At 39.3% G+C, this 22,014-nt stretch overlaps 4 protein-coding genes across 4 annotated transcripts; 2 read left to right on the forward strand and 2 right to left on the reverse strand.

Annotated features, from left to right (window-relative positions):
* Positions 1-564: 564 nt before the first annotated feature.
* Positions 565-1,518, reverse strand: LOC129340555 (olfactory receptor 10A7-like). The gene has a single exon (XM_054995420.1). The coding sequence runs from the start codon at positions 1,516-1,518 to the stop codon at positions 565-567; it is 954 nt and encodes a 317-aa protein (XP_054851395.1).
* Positions 1,519-8,635: 7,117 nt separating this feature from the next.
* LOC129340496 (olfactory receptor 10A7-like) lies at positions 8,636-9,589 on the forward strand. The gene has a single exon (XM_054995321.1). It carries the CDS (start codon positions 8,636-8,638, stop codon positions 9,587-9,589), a length of 954 nt encoding a protein of 317 aa, XP_054851296.1.
* A 2,986-nt stretch (positions 9,590-12,575) lies between these two features.
* On the reverse strand, positions 12,576-13,520 carry LOC129339156 (olfactory receptor 10A7-like). The gene has a single exon (XM_054993760.1). It carries the CDS (start codon positions 13,518-13,520, stop codon positions 12,576-12,578), a length of 945 nt encoding a protein of 314 aa, XP_054849735.1.
* A 7,315-nt stretch (positions 13,521-20,835) lies between these two features.
* On the forward strand, positions 20,836-21,792 carry LOC129339157 (olfactory receptor 10A7-like). Its single transcript, XM_054993761.1, has one exon. The coding sequence runs from the start codon at positions 20,917-20,919 to the stop codon at positions 21,790-21,792; it is 876 nt and encodes a 291-aa protein (XP_054849736.1). The 5' UTR covers positions 20,836-20,916.
* Positions 21,793-22,014: the final 222 nt, after the last annotated feature.

The following is a 22,014-nucleotide window of genomic DNA, read 5'->3' on the forward strand; positions in this document are numbered from 1 at the left end:
GGTTCCAGCCAGGTTTTCTGCTTAATCTCATCCAGTTTTCCCCATCACAATTGAATTTTATCCAGACAGAACCCATGAGCCCCCGCATAGCTCTTTGGGATGGTTCAGTGGGACTACTTATAAGAAATGTATATATCTTGTCTTTTTCAACTTCAGAAAAGCTGCCTGGATCTCACTTAAGCATATAGCAGATTTCAATTTAACATTCAGAATATGGTTGTGTAGATAACCTGGGTAACATTATGCCATATTGCTATGAATTGGTTTTATATAATTAAAAATAAAAAAGCAGCAGCAGAGAAAGGGGTCTGGGAAGCATAGCTCAGGACTCCAATCCTGAACACACATAACCTACCTATCTACTTGTAGCTTGGAAAAACCATTAATATGTCTTGTTAGATGTTGTATTCAAGCTAATGAATTTTCTCTATCCTCAACATTCTTTATGTTTCAGAGCAATACAGAATACAAAACAGGGAGCCTAGAATGGGTTTTTAGATCTAAGTAGGCACAAATGTTGCCTTTTCTGTTTTGGACATGACAATCTATGCCCATGTTCTTTGATCATCCAAAAGGTTTTCTCTCCCAAATTCTACTAAGAGCACCTTTCACTTCTTTATTCCGAAAGCTGTATATGATAGGGTTCAGTACGGGACCAACAATTGTGTAGAAAAGAGACAAATATTTGTCACTATCGGGTGAGTAAGTGGAATTAGGTTTCAAGTACATAATACAAGCAGAACCATAAAATAAGGTCACCACCATGAGGTGTGAAGAGCAGGTAGAGAAAGTCTTTTTCCGGCTCTCAGCAGAAGAGATCCCAAGAATGGTGACAATAATACCAGCATAAGACATTAAGATCAGAAGAAAAGGAAGGGTCACAAAAACCATGGCCACTACAAACACAGCAATTTCATTCTTGGAAGTGTCCCCACAAGCCAGTTTCAGTAATGGGGGAATGTCACAAAAGAAGTGATTAATCTCATTGGAGGCACAAAAGGGCATGGTGAACACCATACTGGTGTGACCAAAGGACATAAAAAAGCCACTTAACCAAGATGCCACAGCTAGACCCATGCACACTTTCTTGTTCATGAGGACAGGGTAATGCAGAGGCTTACAAATGGCAACATAGCGATCGTAGGACATTGAGGCCAAGAGAAAACACTCTGACCCACCAAGAAAGAATGCAAAATAGGTCTGTACAGCACATCCAAGGAATGAAATGGACTTGTTCCCAGTCAGCAGATTCTCAAGCATCTTGGGTACATTGACTGATGTGTAACAGATCTCCAAGAAGGACAGGTTTCTCAGGAAGAAATACATGGGGGTGTGAAGGGCAGGATCAGTCAACGTGAGGAGAATGATCAGAAGATTTCCTGCCAGAATGATGATATAGGTTACCAGAAAAGTAGAAAATAATATGCTTTGCAAGTTTGGCTCATCGGAAAGACCCAGGAGGATGAATTCTGTCAGTGGTGTACTATTGTGAAGAATATTTTCTTTCTTGGTCAGCATTCTGGAAAACAAAAGTAAATATGTATCCAATCCATCTAAGAATTCAAGAGATAACAATAGTTTGGTTTATAAGGGGTTTGATCCAGCCATCTTGTCTGCAGATGAGAAAGGAAGAAGCATTCCCCTTTGAGCTCCAAAAATGTCTGTGCTGGATATAATGAGTCCTGTAAGGACAAAAGTCATGTTGGATAAGCAACATTGTAAAGAGGCCCACTGGGTGAGATTGTGAAAATATTGGCAGGTCCAAGCCATAATACTGCTAAATAGATTATATTGTATGGTGCCAGTGCAGGGACCAAGGAATGAATTTAATGCAGCTCTACTCCTGGAAGTAAGAGGATTTATCCCTCAAAGGCACATCTGTTTGAGGATTATATGTGGAACCCCCCCCCCCAAAGTAATAGAAATGCACAGCTCATGTGGGGAAGTCTATCCTTTCATCCGACATACATAATATTCTCGACTGTGGTGCATGTGTCCATCCTGTGATAGTAACAGTCTTCTAGATAAAGGCGCTGATATTAACAGTGCAATCCTAAGCAGAGTTACTCTTGTCTAAGTCCATTGATTTCAATGGTCTTAGACTGGCCTAACTCTTCTTAGGATTGCTCTGTAACTCTGCAAAATACCCCTGACCTAATACATGATTTAGGATAATTTGCTTCTAGGAATGTACATAGGCTACACAGGTTTTCAAATAAGATACTTACTGGAGTGCTTGTGCACAATCACCCGTTACTGAATCATCAGCTGCACTGTTGATTTCTGTCCACATTCATACAAGGGATTAATCTTGATCCTAATCCCAGAATATTTCTCAGTGAACAAGTTTTATACTATTGTACTACCTCTGAGAGAAACAAGCACACAGAGGTTCATACACAAAATGTGATTTGTCAGCTACATCTAGTAGACTAACCTGTTTGTTGCACAAACCGCAGTTGATGGTAACGTGGTGTCTGAATGCAGACAGTGTTTGTGAAAATATCTGACACACTTCAAACATTACTTATACACATCCTAAGTATGATGCTGGTCCTGCACTTTCCTGCAAGGGGTCAGGTGTTGGGACAGGGTTTGCTGAATGGCCCAGAGAGAGTACCCATATGTGACCTTCCTTAAAGGGAACAACAGGGAGAAGGCTGGAGAAGTCTACAAAAGGGATTGTATCCCCAGCTCCAGCTCCTACTTTTTCTATTGATAACTCTTAGAAATGACTAGGAGGTTCTTTTCACTTTCATGTTTGTCATTATTCAGCACCCTGACCCTAAACGCAGTTAGTCAAAGGAAGCTCCAGCAACAGAAAATTAATCTCAAGCAATCTAAAAGGAAGCAATCTAAAACTGAGATCAGATTTCAAACAGATTTTGAAATTCCTTCCTTTCGTTGTACCAGCACTCCTACCTGCTTTTCTGATTGACAACTCTGGATGTCCATGGCTTCTGCATATACAGATTCCAGAAGTTTAATTTCTGCAACATCAGCACAATAAAGAAAAAGGAATGCCTCCCGTGTACAAAACTGGATTCCACAAAATATTTAAGCAAGAATATTGGTACTTAGCACAGCCTCCTACCTTTGAGACCAATGATTCTTGTAAACTGAGAAGATAGAATGGAGCTCCAATAAAAATAACAGTCTGTCTGGTTCTCTTCATAAACAAACATACACCCAACAGAATGAGCGACAGAGCCAATACCCTGCGGTGTGTGCAGGAAGTTCTTACTGCTTACACAAGAGTCATGTGACTCAGCTCATTTGGTTGCAATATTCATGCAATATCTTCACACCTTGTAGAAGCAGCTCCTGTGCTATTGTGTATTTGTGTGTATATAATTTTGTACATATATTTCTGCTTGCTTGTAAGGGGGCATGCATTTGTGAAGAGATTTTCATAACCATATCGCAAAACCATTGGTTAGAACATTTATTTGATGTGATTGGGTTAATTAAAAAGGGCATTCTGCAGATTCCTGACTCTTCTTTAAAAAATGTTTTAACTTTTTCAGAGAGTTTTTAGCAATAAAGAAAAGAATAAAACAAACAATATTCATCAGTGACAATGCAGGATGTTTTCAAGATGAATAATAGCATGTAGAAACACTGACACTAATAATTTTGAGTAGGCCAATCTTGTATTCATGTGTCTATCCACCTTATGCCCCTTGTTGAAAATTATTTTGCAGGCTAGGTTACTACTTTTATGTTGCTAAAATTACTTTGCAAAGTAGAAACAGAATACGGTATAAACTCCAACAGAATGAGAATTCTTTTGGGTACTTAAGTAATATGAATAACTGCCATGTAGAAATAAATAGGGGTGTGCACCCGAAAAAGATTCGAGTAAACCCAAAGTTGGAAAACAATTCGGAAAAACTCAAATTGTGTGTTTGAACTGCTTCAGTGTGCTCTGTAAAGATTCAGGAAAGCTCAAAGATTTGGGAAAGCTCAAAGCAGCACTTTTCTTGCCATTTGCAAGAAAGTGGTAGGGCATTTGAAAGCAACACTTTTCTTGCCACTTGCAAGTGACAAGAAAAGTGTTGCTTTCAACTTCCTGCCCCACCACATTTTTCCTCAAATGGGAGGGAGAAGAGGGTACCCTCCTCCTCCTCCCATCAGGGGAAAAAAGCTGCAGGGTGGGGTTTGAAAGCAAGAAGCACTTTTCTTGCTATTTGTGATGCAAACAGCTATAAAAATGCTATGGGCACAGCTGCTGCTGCTTTTTCCCAAAGCTTCCCGAAGTGATATGAATCACTTCAGAAAGCTTTGCTTTGGGATTCCCAAATTGGCTCAGCAATGTTGAGGCAAATTCGGGAATCCTGAATTTTTCCAACTTGGTCATTATTTGGGTTAAAAACATGAATCGGAAACCTGATGCGCACATCCCTAGAAATAACAATTCAACACACCAATGTCAAGCTTTACACAGGTATATGAGAGCATGAATCTATATGATATTTCCCATTTCGTTATAAAAATCTCATTGCAAGAATTTTTATGTGCACCTGAGTCAACCTGACATTGTTGCAATGACAATTCACTGATGCCACAGCCACCTTGTAAATATGAGTCATCTCAGGTGTGCATCTTGGGTAAATATCTTCAAATAAGTAATAACTCTACTGTGTAAACATCATTCAAAAATGCAATTGAACTTAAGACTTAAGTGTTTACAGTAAAAATATAAAACAACTCTGAGACCAGTGATTTTCAAATGAAGTTTCCCTTCCAAGCTTAATAGCCACATGGTCATACTGTGGAGACTTCATTTTTTACAGTCAAAAGAATGATTTAGGAATAATGGTGGTAGTGAACAGTACCATTCCTGTGCCTTTAGTGTAATGACATTCAGTGTGTACAGGATAATGTATAGCACATTCTTATTTGTATTTTTATTGAAGCCACACAAAATGGATTCATTTGTTGGAGAGTCCCTTGCATCTTATTAAGCACAGTGCAAAATAAAACCACCTGAAAGCTGCATATTTTTTATTGTGAAGTCATTAGATTCAACAGACAAGGGCTTGACCCTACGCAGTCAGCTGTATCCATCTAACAGAGCTAGGCCCAGAATGAAGAAGAGAGAAATGTGAGAAATTTCTTTCTTTCTGTTCTCATGTGGCTCTTCCCCCCCAGCCCCCCCCCAGCCCATTGCCTGGAGCACACCCCGGGGTCACCCCCAGAGACATAGCCAGGTCCCATGACTGGGAGGAAGTGGCAAACCCTCCATCAATCACCCACCACCAGCAGACGACCCACAAAAGCACACACCAGTCATGCTCCTGGGAAGACGCGATGATGCCACTTCATGAAGTGGCATCATCACACCAGCCATGGATCCTCTGTTTTTTTAAATAATAATAATAACAGCAGCAGCAGCAACAACAACAACATTTGATTTACATACCGCCCTTCAGGACAACTTAATGCCCACTCAGAGAGGTTTACAAAGTGTTATTATTACCCCACAACAATCACCCTGTGAGGTGGGTGCGGCTGAGAGAGCTCCAGAAAACTGTGACTCGCCCAAGGTCACCCAGCTGGCTTCAAGTGGAGGAGTGGGGAATCAAACCCAGCTCTTCAGATTAGAGTCCCATGCTCTTAACCACTACACCAAACTGCCCAAAGTCCAATGAATATCAAATTGTGTTTGTTGTTTGAATTATTGTGATGAACCCCACTTCTGCCAGGATCGAACTCAGTTCGTGAGCAGAGCTTGGGCTGCAGTACTGCAGTTTACCACTCTGTGCTACAGGGCTCCTGTGCAATTATTATCAAGGTTATTTTTTTCTCCACAGTTTACTCTTCTTACATGTCCTAATCCAGTTTCTTCAATCTCTTTGCTGTTTTCCTGAAGCTACCCAACTACTTTGTTATCTTGCTTTCAGATGTGATTGTATGAGCTAATCCACATAGTTTCAGCTGGGTAGCCTTGTTGAGCTGTAGCAGAAGAGCAAAATTTGGGTTCAGTAGCACCTTAACTCCAGGATATGAGTTTTCCAGAGTCAAAGCTCTGACAAAGGGAACTTTGGCTCTTGAAAGCTCATACCTTGGAAATCTAGTTGGTCTTTATGCGAACTCTATCTGCTAGCAGATCAAAAAGAGTAACTGGCTGACTGGACAGTCATGTTAATGTCTTATTTCACTAGTGTTTTGGCTGTACCATCTTGGAAGAAGAATTTGCCCATCTTACCTACAGGAAGGAATGCCTCTTCTAAGATGATTACAGCCATGTTTGTAGGTTCAAAAAACGAAGTGGCACTCTTTTTTGCATTAAAAATAGTGTTATTCCTAATATGATTGCTATTCAAGTAGCAGGTTAGTCATATGGATTCTAGATTGTTACTAAATTAATTAAGTAATTGAATCTGTATCTCAGAGGCAATAATAATTTTCAAGCAAAAAGAAATCTTTTTTTGATCCTACAAATGCAGCATGCATCAGAAAAGGCATTCTTTCATGTATGAGAGAAGAAGAAATATCCCTCCTATGATGACATTTACCATACATAGTTTTTATAACTACCAAATAGTTTAGACCCAAAGTGCCTTGAGCAATGTTCTGTTCGTGAAAATGAATGCTTCTCCCTCCCCTGCAGATATCCACCAAAGCACTTTGTGGATAATGACATCCTAAGTAGAGTTACTCCAGTCTAAGGCTGTTGAAATCAATATGCTTAGACTGGAGTAACTCTGCTTAGGATTTCACTGCCCCCCTCAGCCAGCTCAGCTTTTTGATCTGCATGCATATAGACTTCCCAGAGGGGATAGCACAGGAGGATATAACATGTCCATTGTGCCTGGTGATCAGACAGGAATTAGGATCAATGCCACTCTCTTTCAAGAAAGTGACTTAGAATCCTACAGTGCAATTGACAAGTCAGTAACAGAGGAGGCTGCATGTGAGCATCTGAGACTTCCGTAAGAACAACATTCTCCTATTTGAAATTATGTCCAGCATTCTGAAAGAGCTTACTGTGTACATTTCTAGAAGTGACCACTGATAGTAAATCATTTGTTGATCAAGGATTATTTTTCAGGGTAAGTCCATTTTAATAATAATAATGCTTGAACTCCAAAGTCCAGCATATTTAGTTTGACAGTTTTAAGCCTGTGTCAGTTTCTGCATTTGTAATCAATGGAATTTAACAACACTTTAAAAATGTCTGGATCATATCCGAAGCATCAACTTTAAAGCATGCCTAAATATTCTCATTTAGCAAGAGAGGCTTTGAATTCTAATAGCTCAGTAAGACTTGTAACAATATCATTATCAGACTTTACCCTACTTGTAAGTTTGTACAAGAGACAAAGCAACCAACTCCGGGCAGAAGTATGCATCCTACTCTAGTACATTGTGTATGCATGGATGGGTATACTTCCCTATCCATCACAATAGAGGCATTAGGTCTGCATTTGCTGTTCATTCCTATTTACTATATTTAGATGCCACTATTTATCCAAAGAGCGTGAAGGTTTAGAAACCGTTTTCAGATGGGTTAGCAGCCTTTCTAGGCTAAATCCATTTACCTTTACCAGTACACCTGTACCATGTGCCTTCAAACTATTCTCAGGGCCTTGTGTTGACACAATTCAATATAGTCCTAAGAAGATAAAAAGAGCCTGGTGAATCATACGAGTGTTCCAGCTAAACCAGCATCCTCGGTTGCACAATGGTTGACCAGTTGCACTGAAGGGCCAACAAACTTGGAATAGAGATTACTACTTACACTTCATATAGCCCCCAATTACTGATATTCAGAGGTTCATTACCTCAGAATATTGATGCTCCCATTAGTTATTGGCTAGTCCCCATTGGTGAACCTCTCCTCTGTGAATCTTTCTATTCTCCTTTTAAAGCCATCTATGCTTGTGGCCGTCACTGCATCTATTGGTAGTGAATTCACAGTTTAACGACTCTAAGAATTATTTACTTTTGTCTGTCTTGAATCTATTGCTCATGAAATTAATTGGGTACCCCCAAATTCTAGTACCGCGGGAAAGAAAATGAATGTTGTCTCTATTCACTTCCTCTGCAACATGCATAATTGTATACTGTTCTGTCATGTTTCCCCTCAGTAACCTTTTTCTAAACTAAAAAGTCCCAGACTCTTTTTGCCTTTGAGCAAGCCCCTTAATTGTCTTGCTTGCCTTCTTCTGTGATTTTCTAGCTTGGCAACATTCTTTTTAGAGCTACAGTTACCAAAACTATACTACATATTCCAAATGAGGCCACACCAAACAGCTCTGCAGGCGCCTTACATTATTGTCCACTATTTTCAATTCCTTTGATAGTAACGTTAATAATTTCTAATAATTATTTAATAATTATTATTAGATTTGTTTCATAAGAGTAGCAACATTTCGGTATGAATCCAGCAATCTTCTCTACCTGGTCCTATCAAATTCCTCTGCTTATTACATTCTCCTTCCCACAAAGGTCTTGCCCGTGCAGCTCCCACAGTCCTAAACATAGCCTTTTTTAGTGGTTGACTGAAATCCATCCTTCCTTTTCTCCTTCATTATTAGCAAAGAATCTGGTCAATTGAACCCAGTGTATCACTAAACATTGTCTCTTTCATTCTTAGATTTATGTGTATTTCCTTTTGTTATCCAGGATGCTGACTAACAAAGAAAGGATTCTACAGAACACCACTGCACTGGCTGAATTCATCCTCCTGGGTCTTTCGAATGAACCCAACTTGCAAAGTATACTGTTCTCCATATTTCTGGGTATCTATATCACCACACTAGCAGGGAATCTTCTAATTATTCTCCTTACGTTGGTTGATCCTGTCCTTCACACACCCATGTATTTCTTCCTGAGAAACCTGTCCTTCTTGGAGATCTGTTACACATCAGTCAATGTACCCAAGATGCTTGAGAATCTGCTGACTGGAAACAAGTCCATCTCATTCCTGGGATGTGCTGTTCAGACCTATTTTACATTCTTTCTTGGTGGCTCAGAATGTTTTCTCTTGGCCTCAATGTCCTATGATCGCTATGTTGCCATTTGTAAGCCTCTGCATTACCCTGTCTTCATGAACAGGAAAGTGTGCATGGGTCTAGCTGTGGCATCTTGGTTAAGTGGCTTTTTTATGTCCTTTGGTCACACCAGTATGGTGTTCACCATGCCCTTTTGTGCCTCCAATGAGATTAACCACTTCTTCTGTGACATTCCCCCATTACTGAAACTAGCTTGTGGAGACACTTCCAAGAATGAAATTGCTGTGTTTGTGGTAGCCATGGTTTTTGTGACCCTTCCTTTTCTTCTGATCTTAATGTCTTATGCTGGTATTATTGTCACCATTCTTGGGATTTCTTCTGCTGAGGGCCGTAAAAAGACTTTCTCTACCTGCTCTTCACACCTCATGGTGGTGACCTTATTCTTTGGTTCTGCTTGCATTATGTACTTGAAACCCAATTCCACTTACTCACCAAATAGTGACAAATATCTATCTCTTTTCTACACAGTGGTTAGTCCCATATTGAACCCTATCATATACAGCTTTCGGAATAAAGAGGTTAAAGGTGCCCTTAGGAGAATTTGGGAGAGAAAATCTTTTGGGTAATCGAAGAGTATGGACGTAGATTTTGATATTCAAAAATAAGTGACATTTGGGCCCATTTTTGCTAAGAGCTAGACACATTTATTTCACCAACATGCATCCTGCCTCCCTGTTTTGCATCCTACATTGCTCTATGACATAATGAATGATTAGAATAGAGAAAATTGGTATTTTGTGTGCAGTTCCTTTCCATATACTTTGTAGATATATTCATAAAATTAATAATTAATTTCAGAAATTTTTCTGGGGTTCGTTACACCGTTGGATTTCTTTCAAGAGGATGCAACTTCCATTTAATGAAGGAGGATTTAGCTTTCCTGATCTCAGTTTATATCATCAGGCATAGAAGTTAACTTGTACTAATTATTGGGATTGGTCTTCTCAGTTGGTTTATCCATCTTGGGCTCTTTTGGAAGCTTCTTGTCCAGTGCCCCTCTATAAATGCGGTGCATTAGGGACCATTTATGCTAAAATTCTCCCTCTTCCTTCTGCAATTTCTGCAGGAGAACTATGGTGCAAAATGGCACAACAATATCAATTTGTCCCCTTTTCACATGCTAAATTAACATTTTTGGCCAATCCAGATCTAAAAATTGGGAGGAAATTTTTTTATGTAAGGTTCGGCAGATGCAGAGATTTGTTTCTTCTGGATCAACAATGAGTTTTGCCTGAGGTCTAGATATGACATCAACTTTTGTTGAGTGGCAATATTTACAACTGCAACTGTAAATATGGCATCGAGCTTTTCAGACACCCCCTACTTCTGGAAACTGACATTGAATAAATGCAGAAAATGAAATCTACAATATTTGTTATCAATATTTGATGTTGGTTAGGGTATATTGGACTCTGCAATGCCTTTTTAGTAAAGGAATGAGAAGTGTCTAATTGCTGGTGTTGTAACTTACAGAATGCTTCTCTTAAGCATGTGGTGTGGGTATATCCAGTTATCCAGTATTTTGGGGACAAAATTATTACTCATATTATTTTTGTATTAGAATACTCATTGATTTTTGAAGACATCTATGTGCTTTTAAACTATTTGCCTGTCTCCAACAGCCTAACTGGTGGTCAACAAAAATGAACCTTCCATGCCCATACTGTAGCCAAAAGACTTATTTTGCAATACTGGAAAAATAAATGCCCACTAGTCATAATTCAATAGATTGAGGAACCTACAACCTTATCAATATTTGAATGTATGGCATACAGATGACAATTTTGCATTGGCTTATTTTTAGATATTCAGAAAACTTTGAGATGATTATATGTAGTTCTGCCACTATTGTTGTCATATTTTATCTCTATTTTGTTTGAAGCTTGTTATAATTTTTAAAAATTAAATTAAAAAAATGTTCTACAGGAGAACTTTGTGAAAAAATGGACACACAGGTCATTTGTATCCTACAAGTGCTCTTGAGGGGCACTGCTACCCATTCATCAGCTACATGTCTATATGGCACTGTTCTCGCTACCCTCTGCACCAAAGCCTGCTATGTTATGCTCAGCTCAGTCTCTGTTCAGCAGTGGCACAAATTATTAGGACACACTCCTCAGAGATTCTAATGAGAAGTGACCATAAAACGTCACTACAAAGATTACTATAGATGGCAACAAACTTTGAAATGTCTTATCATTCAATCTACCTATTTCAAGTCTGTAATGCAAACTTTCCCTTCACCTCACTTATTAACCTCATCCTATCTCAAGTTAGACCCAAGTTCCTTCCAGTCTTGGGTTTCTCTGCCTCACTCCCTACTTGTAGCAGCCCTCTCTCTTCCTAAGCAACTATATCTGATCTTTTTGGAAGGAAAAGAATTTAATATGGGCAGAGATGGCCTCTTTTTAACTGACAGTATACATCTACACTTGACCATTATTTTTCATCTGAGATTATGGGATTTGTAGTTTTTGCTGCCTCCCTATTATATTCAGGAAGTCTGCCTTATTCATGTCCATAATATTGGCCAAAGTTTCTAACTTTGAATCCTTAGAGAACATCTACCATATTTCAGTTGATTCATGTCAAGCATATATCAACATTCGTTTGGAACAAAATTATTTTACTTTAATGCAAAATTGGTAAAAAGTTACATTCTTGTAAGATATTCATATTATTAAACATGCTTCCTAGAGAAGAAAAGGAAAGCAAAAACTACTACAAATTCATTCTGCAAGTACATATTGCCTTTAGTTCTCACTGACATTACACAATTGTAACCCAATCCTTTTGGCCACTATAGTGTTCTTGTGCACCCCCTCCCCATTAAAATGATGGGGTTATATCAAAAAGTGCACTTCTGGTCACGGAAAGTTTCCTTCTTCCCAGGGATAGTGCTTTTCTGCTCACAGAAGAAGTTTCTTCCTACAAGAAGAGAAGGATTTCTTCCAATTGTATAGATTGGTTCAAATTTAAAAGCTCCATAAACCAGGAATCATATCAGAACAGGCATAAGAGCTGCAGATAAGGGCACTCATCCATGGCACACATACATTTGGATAAAATGGAACCAAGGGTTCATTTGTTTAGATTATGTTGCTGAAATAGTTGCTGCTTCACATGGTTGGACTCCACAATGTACAAATAATGTCTGAAATGGAGAGGCTATGTGGTATGGGCAGATGACCATGGATATAACCCACCCTATTTAGGGTTGCCAACTCCATCCCAAGGAATTTCTGGACATTTGAGGGATGGAGCTTTGGAAGGATGGGGGTTGGGGAGAAGAGGGACATCAGCAGGATATAATGCCATAGAGTCCACCCTCCAAAGCAGCCATTGTCTGTAGGGGAAGTGATTTCTGCAGGCTGGAGATCATTTATAATTCTGGGTGATCTCCAGGCCCTACCTTGAGATTGGTAACCCTAACTCTACTGCTTCCACATATCAAGGGGAAAAGGGGACAGCTATGCTGAAAAAAGTAACATTTTCACCTAAGACAGGCAAGTTTTTCCAGCAGACTGTTGTCAGTTAATCAAAATGGAACCTTCAGAAGCCAATAGAACCTCTGCATTTGGCTGACACATTTCTCAGGGCCTCTTTCATCTGCTTGTTTCTCAGGCTGTAGATAACAGGGTTGAGCAAGGCAGGGGCCACTGTATAGGTGAGAGAGAGGAACTTGTGTACTGTAGGTGAGTAATTAGAACTGGGCCTCAAGTATGTGAACATAGCTGAGCCATAGAAGAGGACTACAGAGACCAGGTGGGAGGAACATGTGCCCAGAGCCTTTTTCCTTCCTTCCTTTGTGGTAACCTTCAAGAAAGCGACAATGATCAGGAAGTAGGAAACCAAGATGAGAATGAAAGGCATGATGAGAACCAAGAAGATAGTTAGAATTCTCTCCATGTCATTTATGTATGGGCTTGTACAGTGTAGCCTCAGCAGTGGGATGACATCACAGAAGAAGTGATTAATTACTTCAGAACTGCAGAAGGGGCTGGTGAATATCAGCATTGTCTGCATAAGAGATACGAACAACCCAATGGCCCAACATCCAGAGACCAACAATAAACATGCCTTCCTGGTCATGAGTCTCATATAATGCAAAGGGTGGCAGATTGCCACATAACGGTCATACGACATAATTGCCAGGAGGTAACATACAGCTGCCCCCAGGAAGAGATAGAAGAACATCTGTACAGCACAGCCAACAAAGGAGATAGTTTTCTTCTCTGACATAAGGTTCAGAAGCATTTGAGGGAGAGTTACAGATGCAAAGCAGATGTCTAAGAATGACAAATTCTGAAGGAAGAAATACATGGGTGTGCGCAGAGTGTGATGTAACACAGTGGCAACAAAAACAAGTGCATTCCCAATCAGGATGAAGAGGTAGATAAGCAAGAAAGCAATAAAAAACAGGGCTTGTAGCTCAGCTCTATTAGAGATTCCAAGGAGTACAAATTCAATCGTAGTGGTACCGTTCCCATGCTTCATTTCTTCTGTATTTTTCTGCTAGATGAGAGAGATGAAACTGTCATATGTAGATGTTATGAAGGAAGACATGATAACAAAAATATTGAAACCAAATCTTAACCCAGGACCTGCTTATATGCCTTCCCTGTCATTAAAAAGTTTGATCAGTTTGAACCTGCATACAAAGTAGAGGCTCTATTACTGAACTATACTTCCTATGAATCTTAATACATGATGCTGCCTTATACTGAGTTAGACCACTGATCTTAGAACATCATCTATTATACCAGGCAACTGATCCAGGTTCAGATTTTTTTAAAAATTCTTAAGCTTGGTCCTGGCAATTAATGCTTTTTCCATGAGAAAATTATGCCTGAGACAATTTATCAACCTCAGCTCTAAATATTTGAACTCAGTTTTAGAACTATAATGTTGATAAAGCATTTAACAATTACAGTATAATCTTACATTTGGGGTAGTTGACATTTGGTGATGCACTGGGTGTTTGATTCACCAAGATTAACTCTCAGTTATAGCAGTGGGATTGAGCATGACCAAAGGCTAAAATGCCTTCAGGTTCTCCAGTAACATCTGGAGATGTTCTACATATTCAGTATTCATAATGGGTTTGCAGATCAGGATGAAATTTTCTATGACTTGAACGAACCACAATACACTGTCAGATTAAATAGTGGAAGTTAGCAGCTATGAGGTTCATTCTCTTCTCTTTTATCTATTCACCAATGTCACCATCTTTATAACTCATTTTCCTAAGCAAATATGAACAAGGCATACTAATAACCTGTTCCACCAAGTACACATTCTTAAAGTTGGTCTACTTCAAGATAAATTGAAATATAGAACAAAAAAATAGAACATTAATAAAAGGCTTCCTCTACTTCCATTTAGTTTTTGGCAGTCTCAGATCTAAGAATTTTTTTTCTGTGTACACAGAGATATATTAAAAATACATTCACTTGCTTGCACCATATGATGTATTATTTTTCCATGTTTAAATAAATGCTTTACCATTTACCATTGAGTTAGGTACCGACGCATCCAAGAAAAGTTAGGATCTTTATTGCTGATTTCACCATTAGATTTTCAGTCACAGCAGTGCAATGATCCAAAACAGAGTTGCAACATCCACTGACATCAGTGGGGTTAGAAGAACATAATTCTGCTTAAGGCTTCACTGTAAATCCCTCTCATTAAAATCACCAGGACTTCTAAAAAGCAGTCATTAGACTAATGTTAGCCTTCAATATTTTATAAACTGTATCCAGAATAATATGCTAATTTTAATACTTTTTAAAGCAAAATGTGTATGGCTGCCATTTTCAAAGAACATGTAGAAGAACGGAGAGTAAAAATTGAAGAGACAGGCAGATGCAAAGATTATGTATAAAAATGTTATAATGGCTTGGTACAGACATAACACAAAATGGTGGTTTATTTTAACAATGGTTAATTTGTAAAACTGGGATTTGGGTTGCCAATGACCATTCAAACCCTGGTTTGCCTGGACAAATTCTAGTTTTGTTCTGTCTTGTGTGTCTGTTCCTGGGAAGCATGTGTGGGCAGCATCTGTGAACAAGGGAGACCTGCATTGAATTGGACTCCATGTACTTGACGCTCCAACTTTCTATGACTCTTGCTAAAATAAAGGGAAACTAGGATTAATCCAGAATTTCTGCCATGATTAATATAACTTCAAATCATGATTTCACATCCTGTTTTGGAGGACCCTAACTAAATTAGCAGAGTGGACTGCATTCAGACAATCACATAACTATAGTCAGTTTAGTTAAATCTTAGTTTCATATTCTGCCTGAACTGCCGCTGCAAACTGAAAGAAAGATAAAATGGCTGATTCCTGTGCATATTTAGAGCCTTCATCAGAAATCATGTTTGCATTGCCAAAATATTACGTTGATTATCAGAAATTAATTTATGCAATCAACCCAATATCAGGTTGGTTCCAACCAGATTTTCTCCTGGTGAAAAAGGGAAGAAAAGGTCCCTTTTGACCACCAAAAATGTTATGTTGCAGACCGCTTGACCTTCATAATCAAAACTCATGTAAAAGGGAGGCTGTAATAGGTAGGATTATTTGGGCAAGATTGAGCAAAGAAGATGGCTTAATCCCACCCATCATATTTGTACCACTTTTATTTATTACAGTTCTTCCTTGGAACTCAAAGGTTATACAGAGGTGGTCTCTCATCAGGCAAAGACCTAACTAGACCTAATTTGCTTTATAATGATTGTGGTAAAACATATCTTCAGTCCATATCTTGAGAGAGTTGATACATGGGTCTTGGTAACTGACAATAGCTGAAGAAATAAGAATTACACTTACTTTTGCAATGTTGATCATGTTATGAAAGTAATATGAAGAGCTTGGAAGTTCCCACATATATATCCACCAATCTGAATAATTGCTATAAGCAGATAATAATTGTTTGATTTCTGTAAGCCAGGTCCAAATGCATTTGAAAAGAAAGCACTAGCATGCTCATTTGAATAGCAAATTATCGTGATACATTCTAGTTAATTCTCTTAAGTGGCTCAAGAGATCTGATCCCTGAGAGGAGATCTGATCCCTGAGAGGAGAACTGGATTTTTCAAAAAAGTTCTTAATTATCACAATAGCACAGATACTTTTATGCTAATACCATACAACTGAATGAAATAAATCAGAAATGAAGTACAATGCTCTGCAAAAGCCACTTGGCTTAATATCTTTGGAAACAAGCAGACCTCAGTACAATTAACAAATTCTTCATGAATATTTCCTTGCTTCTAAAAATTTAATATCCATGTACCCAAAGCCATGGGTTGGATCCTACAAGATTTTCTACATTACCTCAAAATGTTCTATCAATTCTACTCAATCTACTACAAAGTTTTCTATTCAATATCCTAGTTGCAGACCCTGTCTTGCATATTTTTGGTCCAAACGGGTCCTACAACTAAAAGCGCAGCCCTTTTGATGATCAAAAGGGGCCTTTCCTCCCTCTTTCACCAATGGAAAAGCTGATAGACTCTAACCCTATGTTTATCAAATGACTCAAAAACAAAAGGTCAAATTGTAGTTAGTTTGCAGAGAATATAATTGGGGATTTTATAAATAGGGGTCTAAAGGTTTTTCCAAATGAGACTTACACCTGAATGGTCAGTCTACTTCTAAGGTTCAGTTGAAGTGTGAAGACTTCAAGAAGGGTAATGGACATTTAACAATATCTTATTATATGCAACATGTACTCCTTAAATAGAAATGAATGAACGTAATTATTTGTCTCAACAAATCAAAGGGGAAAATATAGCCTTCTATACTCCTCACTCAGTCCATACATATTATAAAGTGGCTAGAAATTCTATTTTGTTCATTCTCCTTTGGTGAGAGATTAAATTTCATTGATGGGCACAAATGACACATTAGTGTTATCTTTGATTGGAAAAAGGGTCCCACAACAGTAAGTAAATGGGGTGACATCACCTGGAAAATATGCAAGGGACATAATGATCTTGATTGCCCAAAGAGATATAGCATGGCATGTGCTAGGAGCATCACTGAAGGAGGTGCAATCATGCACATAAATGTGCACATTTTGTGTTCAATTCACGTGATCATCCCACAGGAACATCTAAATGCACTTTTTTTTTGTAGCTACTTATACTCCGCTTTTTTCTCTAAAGTAGTTTGCAACATCATTCTCCCTTCACACATTTCATCCTCATAACAATCCTGTGAGTTAATCTTGGATGAGAGAAAGGGACTAGCCCAACACCACCCAACATGCTTCTGTGGGCCAAGCTACACATGACGAATGACACTTGAACAGCAAGTGTATTTCTCCCTGTTCACTTGCCCTCCACTCAATCCACTTGCCGTTCAAGTGTCATTCATCATGTGTAGCTTGGCCCTGTGTTGGAGAAGGGGTTTGAAACTGGGTCCCTCAGATTCTAATCTGACAGTATGCCATGCCAGCACTCTCTGATTATCTGATTACCACAGCTCTGATTATCATGTGGTATAATAAAGGAATCAGAACAAATGCTCTTAAAATACACTGCTTTATTTGTTCATTTGTTGCAGCTTAATATTGAATATATCCAAGAGTGGTCCTTTGACCTGTGATACAGATGTCTCTTTGCCAGATGTAAAATAAGGGCTCATTACGATTGACATATGTAAATAAAAATAGTGGTGTTTTTTTTTAGTCAACAAACAAAATGACTCAGCCACATGCAATGGTTCAAATATTGCGCTCTGGTAGACAGGTAACCCCTGCTATTGTTATTTGCTATACTAGTGGAAACATACAAGTTGTAATGCAATAGAATAGCAGCTCCTGGAAGAGGGGAGTTGTTTGAAGGCAGAAAAGCAGCACTATCCCTTCTGTGATGTCTCTAAAATTCTGTTCATTGATCCAGGTGAGTATTGTAGACTATTCTGGGTTAACCACATGCAGATCTGTTCCAGAACTTACTGTGAGGTAGAAGAACAAAATATATTTACAAATTAAGTTTAGTTAAATATGGTTGCTATAACTGGGCTTGCCAGTGCCCCCCCCCCCAACTCAGGGCAGGGCTCTTCTGATCCCATTGCCCACTGCTGTTCTGACGTAATGACACAAGCAATTTTGCCCCCCCCCCCCGCTCATGTCCCTGACCCTAAATCTCCCACTAGTTGCCAGACCATGCCAAGAATAAACCTCTTCATTAAACTTTGCTTCCCCCCCCCCCCAAACTGTCCTGTGTCCTCGTTTTCATGCCTGGCTTTCACTATACAATAAACTCTTGTCCTTGGGTTAGACTGTGCCAGGTGTTTTAGCTCAGTCTCACCCATTTCCCCTCCTTACTGTAGCCCTCACCCTCATAACTTTTGTCCATGCAGATCCAGTGATCCCCAGCATAGGTTCATGGTGAAAAGCTATCCCCCCTCACTTTTTCACCAGAAGAAAAGTTGGTCAGAACCAGCTCACACTGTGGTTTGCTATAGGTGCCCAAGAAAAGACAAGAGAGTGGATTGATTGATGGATATGACTAGCTTATCCCAATATTAAACATACAACTTAAGTTTTTTATCGAGACAAAAGGACCAAATCTCAATCTGCCTTTATATATATTTCCCCCCCTTTTTGCAGAAGCCTGTCTCCTTCCTAGCTCAGTAGACTAAAAGGGAAAGGACCTCAGCATCCAGGGTATTTGTGAGTGAAATTAAATTTTGAAGTGTGTAGTTGCAGTAAGATTTGGCACTGCTGCAACAGGGCGGCTGCCAGATATGATGGACCACTCCCCCACTCTGAGGCTGATTTTCTCACCAAAATCTGCCTGCCTTGGCTGACCAGCCCCAAGTAGTGTGTCTCTATTTGTGGTTTTTAAAGTTTGTTTTGTGTCCCACCGTCATAAATAGTTATATTTTTGGCTTTTTAGCTCATCCCAGAGACTTGATGACGGAAAAGCAGGAGCCCTCTTCCTCTGTGTTTGAAACAACAACTTTATTGAACAGGCAGGGATGGAATAGGGGCAGGAGGGAATAAGGGATGGAGGAATAGGGGCATGAGGGAATAAGGGATGGAATAAGGGAATGAAAGAGTGAGGTAATATTTGTTGATGGAACAGAATACTCTTTAGGTCACAGGCAAAATAGTTTCCTTTAAGCTTAGTTTCTATATTCTTAATCCTTAACAGTGAGATGTGTTTTGTTAGATACCTTGGTTACACAACAATGTTTATTCACAGAGTTCCCTTTTACAACTCAGGTTTCCTGATGCTGGTTTAAAACTGTTTTTCCTTTACAACAGACCCCGGGTCCTCCTCAGACCCAAACCCCTTTTAGACACTGGACAGGAATTAATCATCTTCACCTAAGAGGAATTAACCCTTCTTCACTTGGCTTGAATGGGAGTCTCCATTTACTACCCAGTCCCTCTTGCCAAAAACACAACCCCAGTTCATGGCTGTGTAAATGAGTTTCAGGTTGCGTTGGCTTTTATGCTTGGAATTTTTAGCTAGAATTCCTCCTCAAGCCAATGATGTTACAGTTAGGGCAAAACATTTCTTTTTCTTCACTCCAGAGGGGAACTTGTTTGACCTTCCCTCTCATACTCTCACACAAACTCTACTCCAAATCCTGTCAGCAACCAACTCTCATCCCAAAGGCTGGTTTGGACTGGCCAAATCTGAAAGAAGGGACCAGTCTGTCAATCAAGCTCTCATTCCAGGCAATTGTTAACTCTTTCCCTTCCAGCTCTATGAGTGCTGCACTTAGGAAACTCCTTTAAACTGCATTCTGTCTCACCAAACAAGACGAAAACATTGCTGAGATCTGGTACTATATCACTATGAAACCCAGCATAACCTTTTGGAGTGATCAGCATGGTTTAGTGGTTAGAATGTTGAATTAACATCTGAGAAAACCAGGTTTGAACCCCAACTTTGCCATGAAAGCTTGCTGCGAGGTCTTGGGCTAGTCATATACTCTAAGCCTAACCTATCTCACAATTGTGGTGATAAAATGGAGGAGATAAGAATTATGTAAGCCACCTTAGGTCTCCATTGGGAAGAAAGGTAAAATAAAAAGGTAAAGTTAAAAAATAAATCAAAAGGACCTTTCCTTCCTTATTTTAACCAGCTGAAAGATTGTGAGGATTCAACTTGTTGCAATATAAAATACAATGGTGAAAATGGTAAAGTGTCTTAAATACATATACAGCCAAAAGGAACACTACACTTGTGACTTGCTCTTTATAGCTTCATCAACAAGTGCATCGTATAGGTTATTTTTAGATTAACTCATTTCCCGACTAATCAGAATCCACAGGGAAAACCTTCATAGACTCTCTCTACATAATGGGTGAAATGTTGCCTACAAGGACAGAGGCACCTGCTCTAAACAGTAGAAACTGGCACTAGTCCTAATCTCAGAGGTAAGCCCTTCCTTCCTTCAAAATTGTTGTTTTTATTAATATAACTATGTGGGGAGTGTATACACTGTGATCAAAGGGAAAGATATCATCAAAGAATTCCAGAAGTACTGCAGTGGGAGAGAGCATGGGAATAGGGAAAGGAATGAGACGGTTGTGGCCTTTTTCACTATTCTTGATCAATTTCTCTCCTTACTGTAGCTCCAGCCCCATGTGCCTTTTGTTGGTGCAGTCCCATGATGCCCAGCATAGCCTCTTTGCAGGACCCCTTCTCCTTTTCCACCAGCGGAAAAGCTGATTGGATCTAATAAACAGTTGTATGTATGCATGAATGATTTAGTTTTCCCATTCTTTTTGTTTTCCAGATGAGCGCTATCAGAGAGTTTAAACTGGTAAATCATACCCTGAGACCTGAATTTATTTTCATCAGATTCTCTAATAATTCTGGGATACAAATAATTTTCTGCATTGGGTTCTTCACTATGTATAGCCTCACACTTCTGGGAAATGGCCTCATTATAATCCTTACTCTGGTTGATACAGCCCTTCATACTCCCATGTATTTCTTCCTGAGGAACCTGTCCTTCCTAGAGATTTGCTACACTACAGTAACTCTCCCCAAAATGCTGGTCAATTTTGTGTCTGAAGTTAAGAGCATCTCCTTTGCTGGCTGTGCTGCCCAGATGTATTTTCTCCTTTCACTTGGAACAGTTGAATGCTATCTGCTGGCTGTCATGGCATATGACCGCTACAGGGCTATATGTTCCCCATTGCATTATCCAGTCATCATGAACAGAAAAGCTTGTGCTCAAATGGCATTTGTGTCTTGGCTCTGTGGAATCTTGTTGCCCCTTGGCAATGTGGTTTGGATCTTCACTTTGCCTTACTGTGGCCCAAACAAAATTAATCACTTCTTCTGTGATGTGCCTCCAGTGCTAAAGTTGGCTTGCACTGATACAACAAAGAATGAGATGTCAATCCTTGCTCTAAGTGTTCTCATCACATTATCCCCCTTTCTACTGGTGCTGGTTTCTTACATCCGCATTCTCTCCACTGTACTCAAAATGACATCAACAGAAGGTAGACGCAAAGCCTTCTCCACATGTTCATCCCATCTCATTGTGGTCACTTTGTTCTACGGCTCTGCCAGTGCCATGTACCTGCGTCCAAAATCGAGCCACACAGAGAATATAGACCGGTTGGTTTCTCTCTTTTATTCCATCATCACCCCTATGTTGAATCCCATGATTTATAGTCTGAGGAACAAAGAAGTAAAAGATGCCCTGAGGAGGCTGAGGGGGAAGAAAAGATTCCTGTGTGAACTAGGCAAATACCTTTGTGAGAAAAGAGATTTTTAGGGGGGAAAGTAATGTGTTATCTTTTCTCCATCAGAATAGGAAATGAGAAGGGCATGGAGAGACCCCATTTTCTTTCTTTTTAGGACATTGAAGCTTTTTAATGGTGACAAGTTTTGGAGGATGAAATCCATGGATAGCCATTTATAACGTAGATATGGAGACACATAGCTCTCTTTGAAATACAAATTTCCTGTACAACCCACACATGTTTCTAGTTAAATT

The sequence above is a fragment of the Eublepharis macularius genome, chromosome 12, assembly GCF_028583425.1.
Source record: "Eublepharis macularius isolate TG4126 chromosome 12, MPM_Emac_v1.0, whole genome shotgun sequence".
Lineage (NCBI taxonomy): Eukaryota > Metazoa > Chordata > Lepidosauria > Squamata > Eublepharidae > Eublepharis > Eublepharis macularius.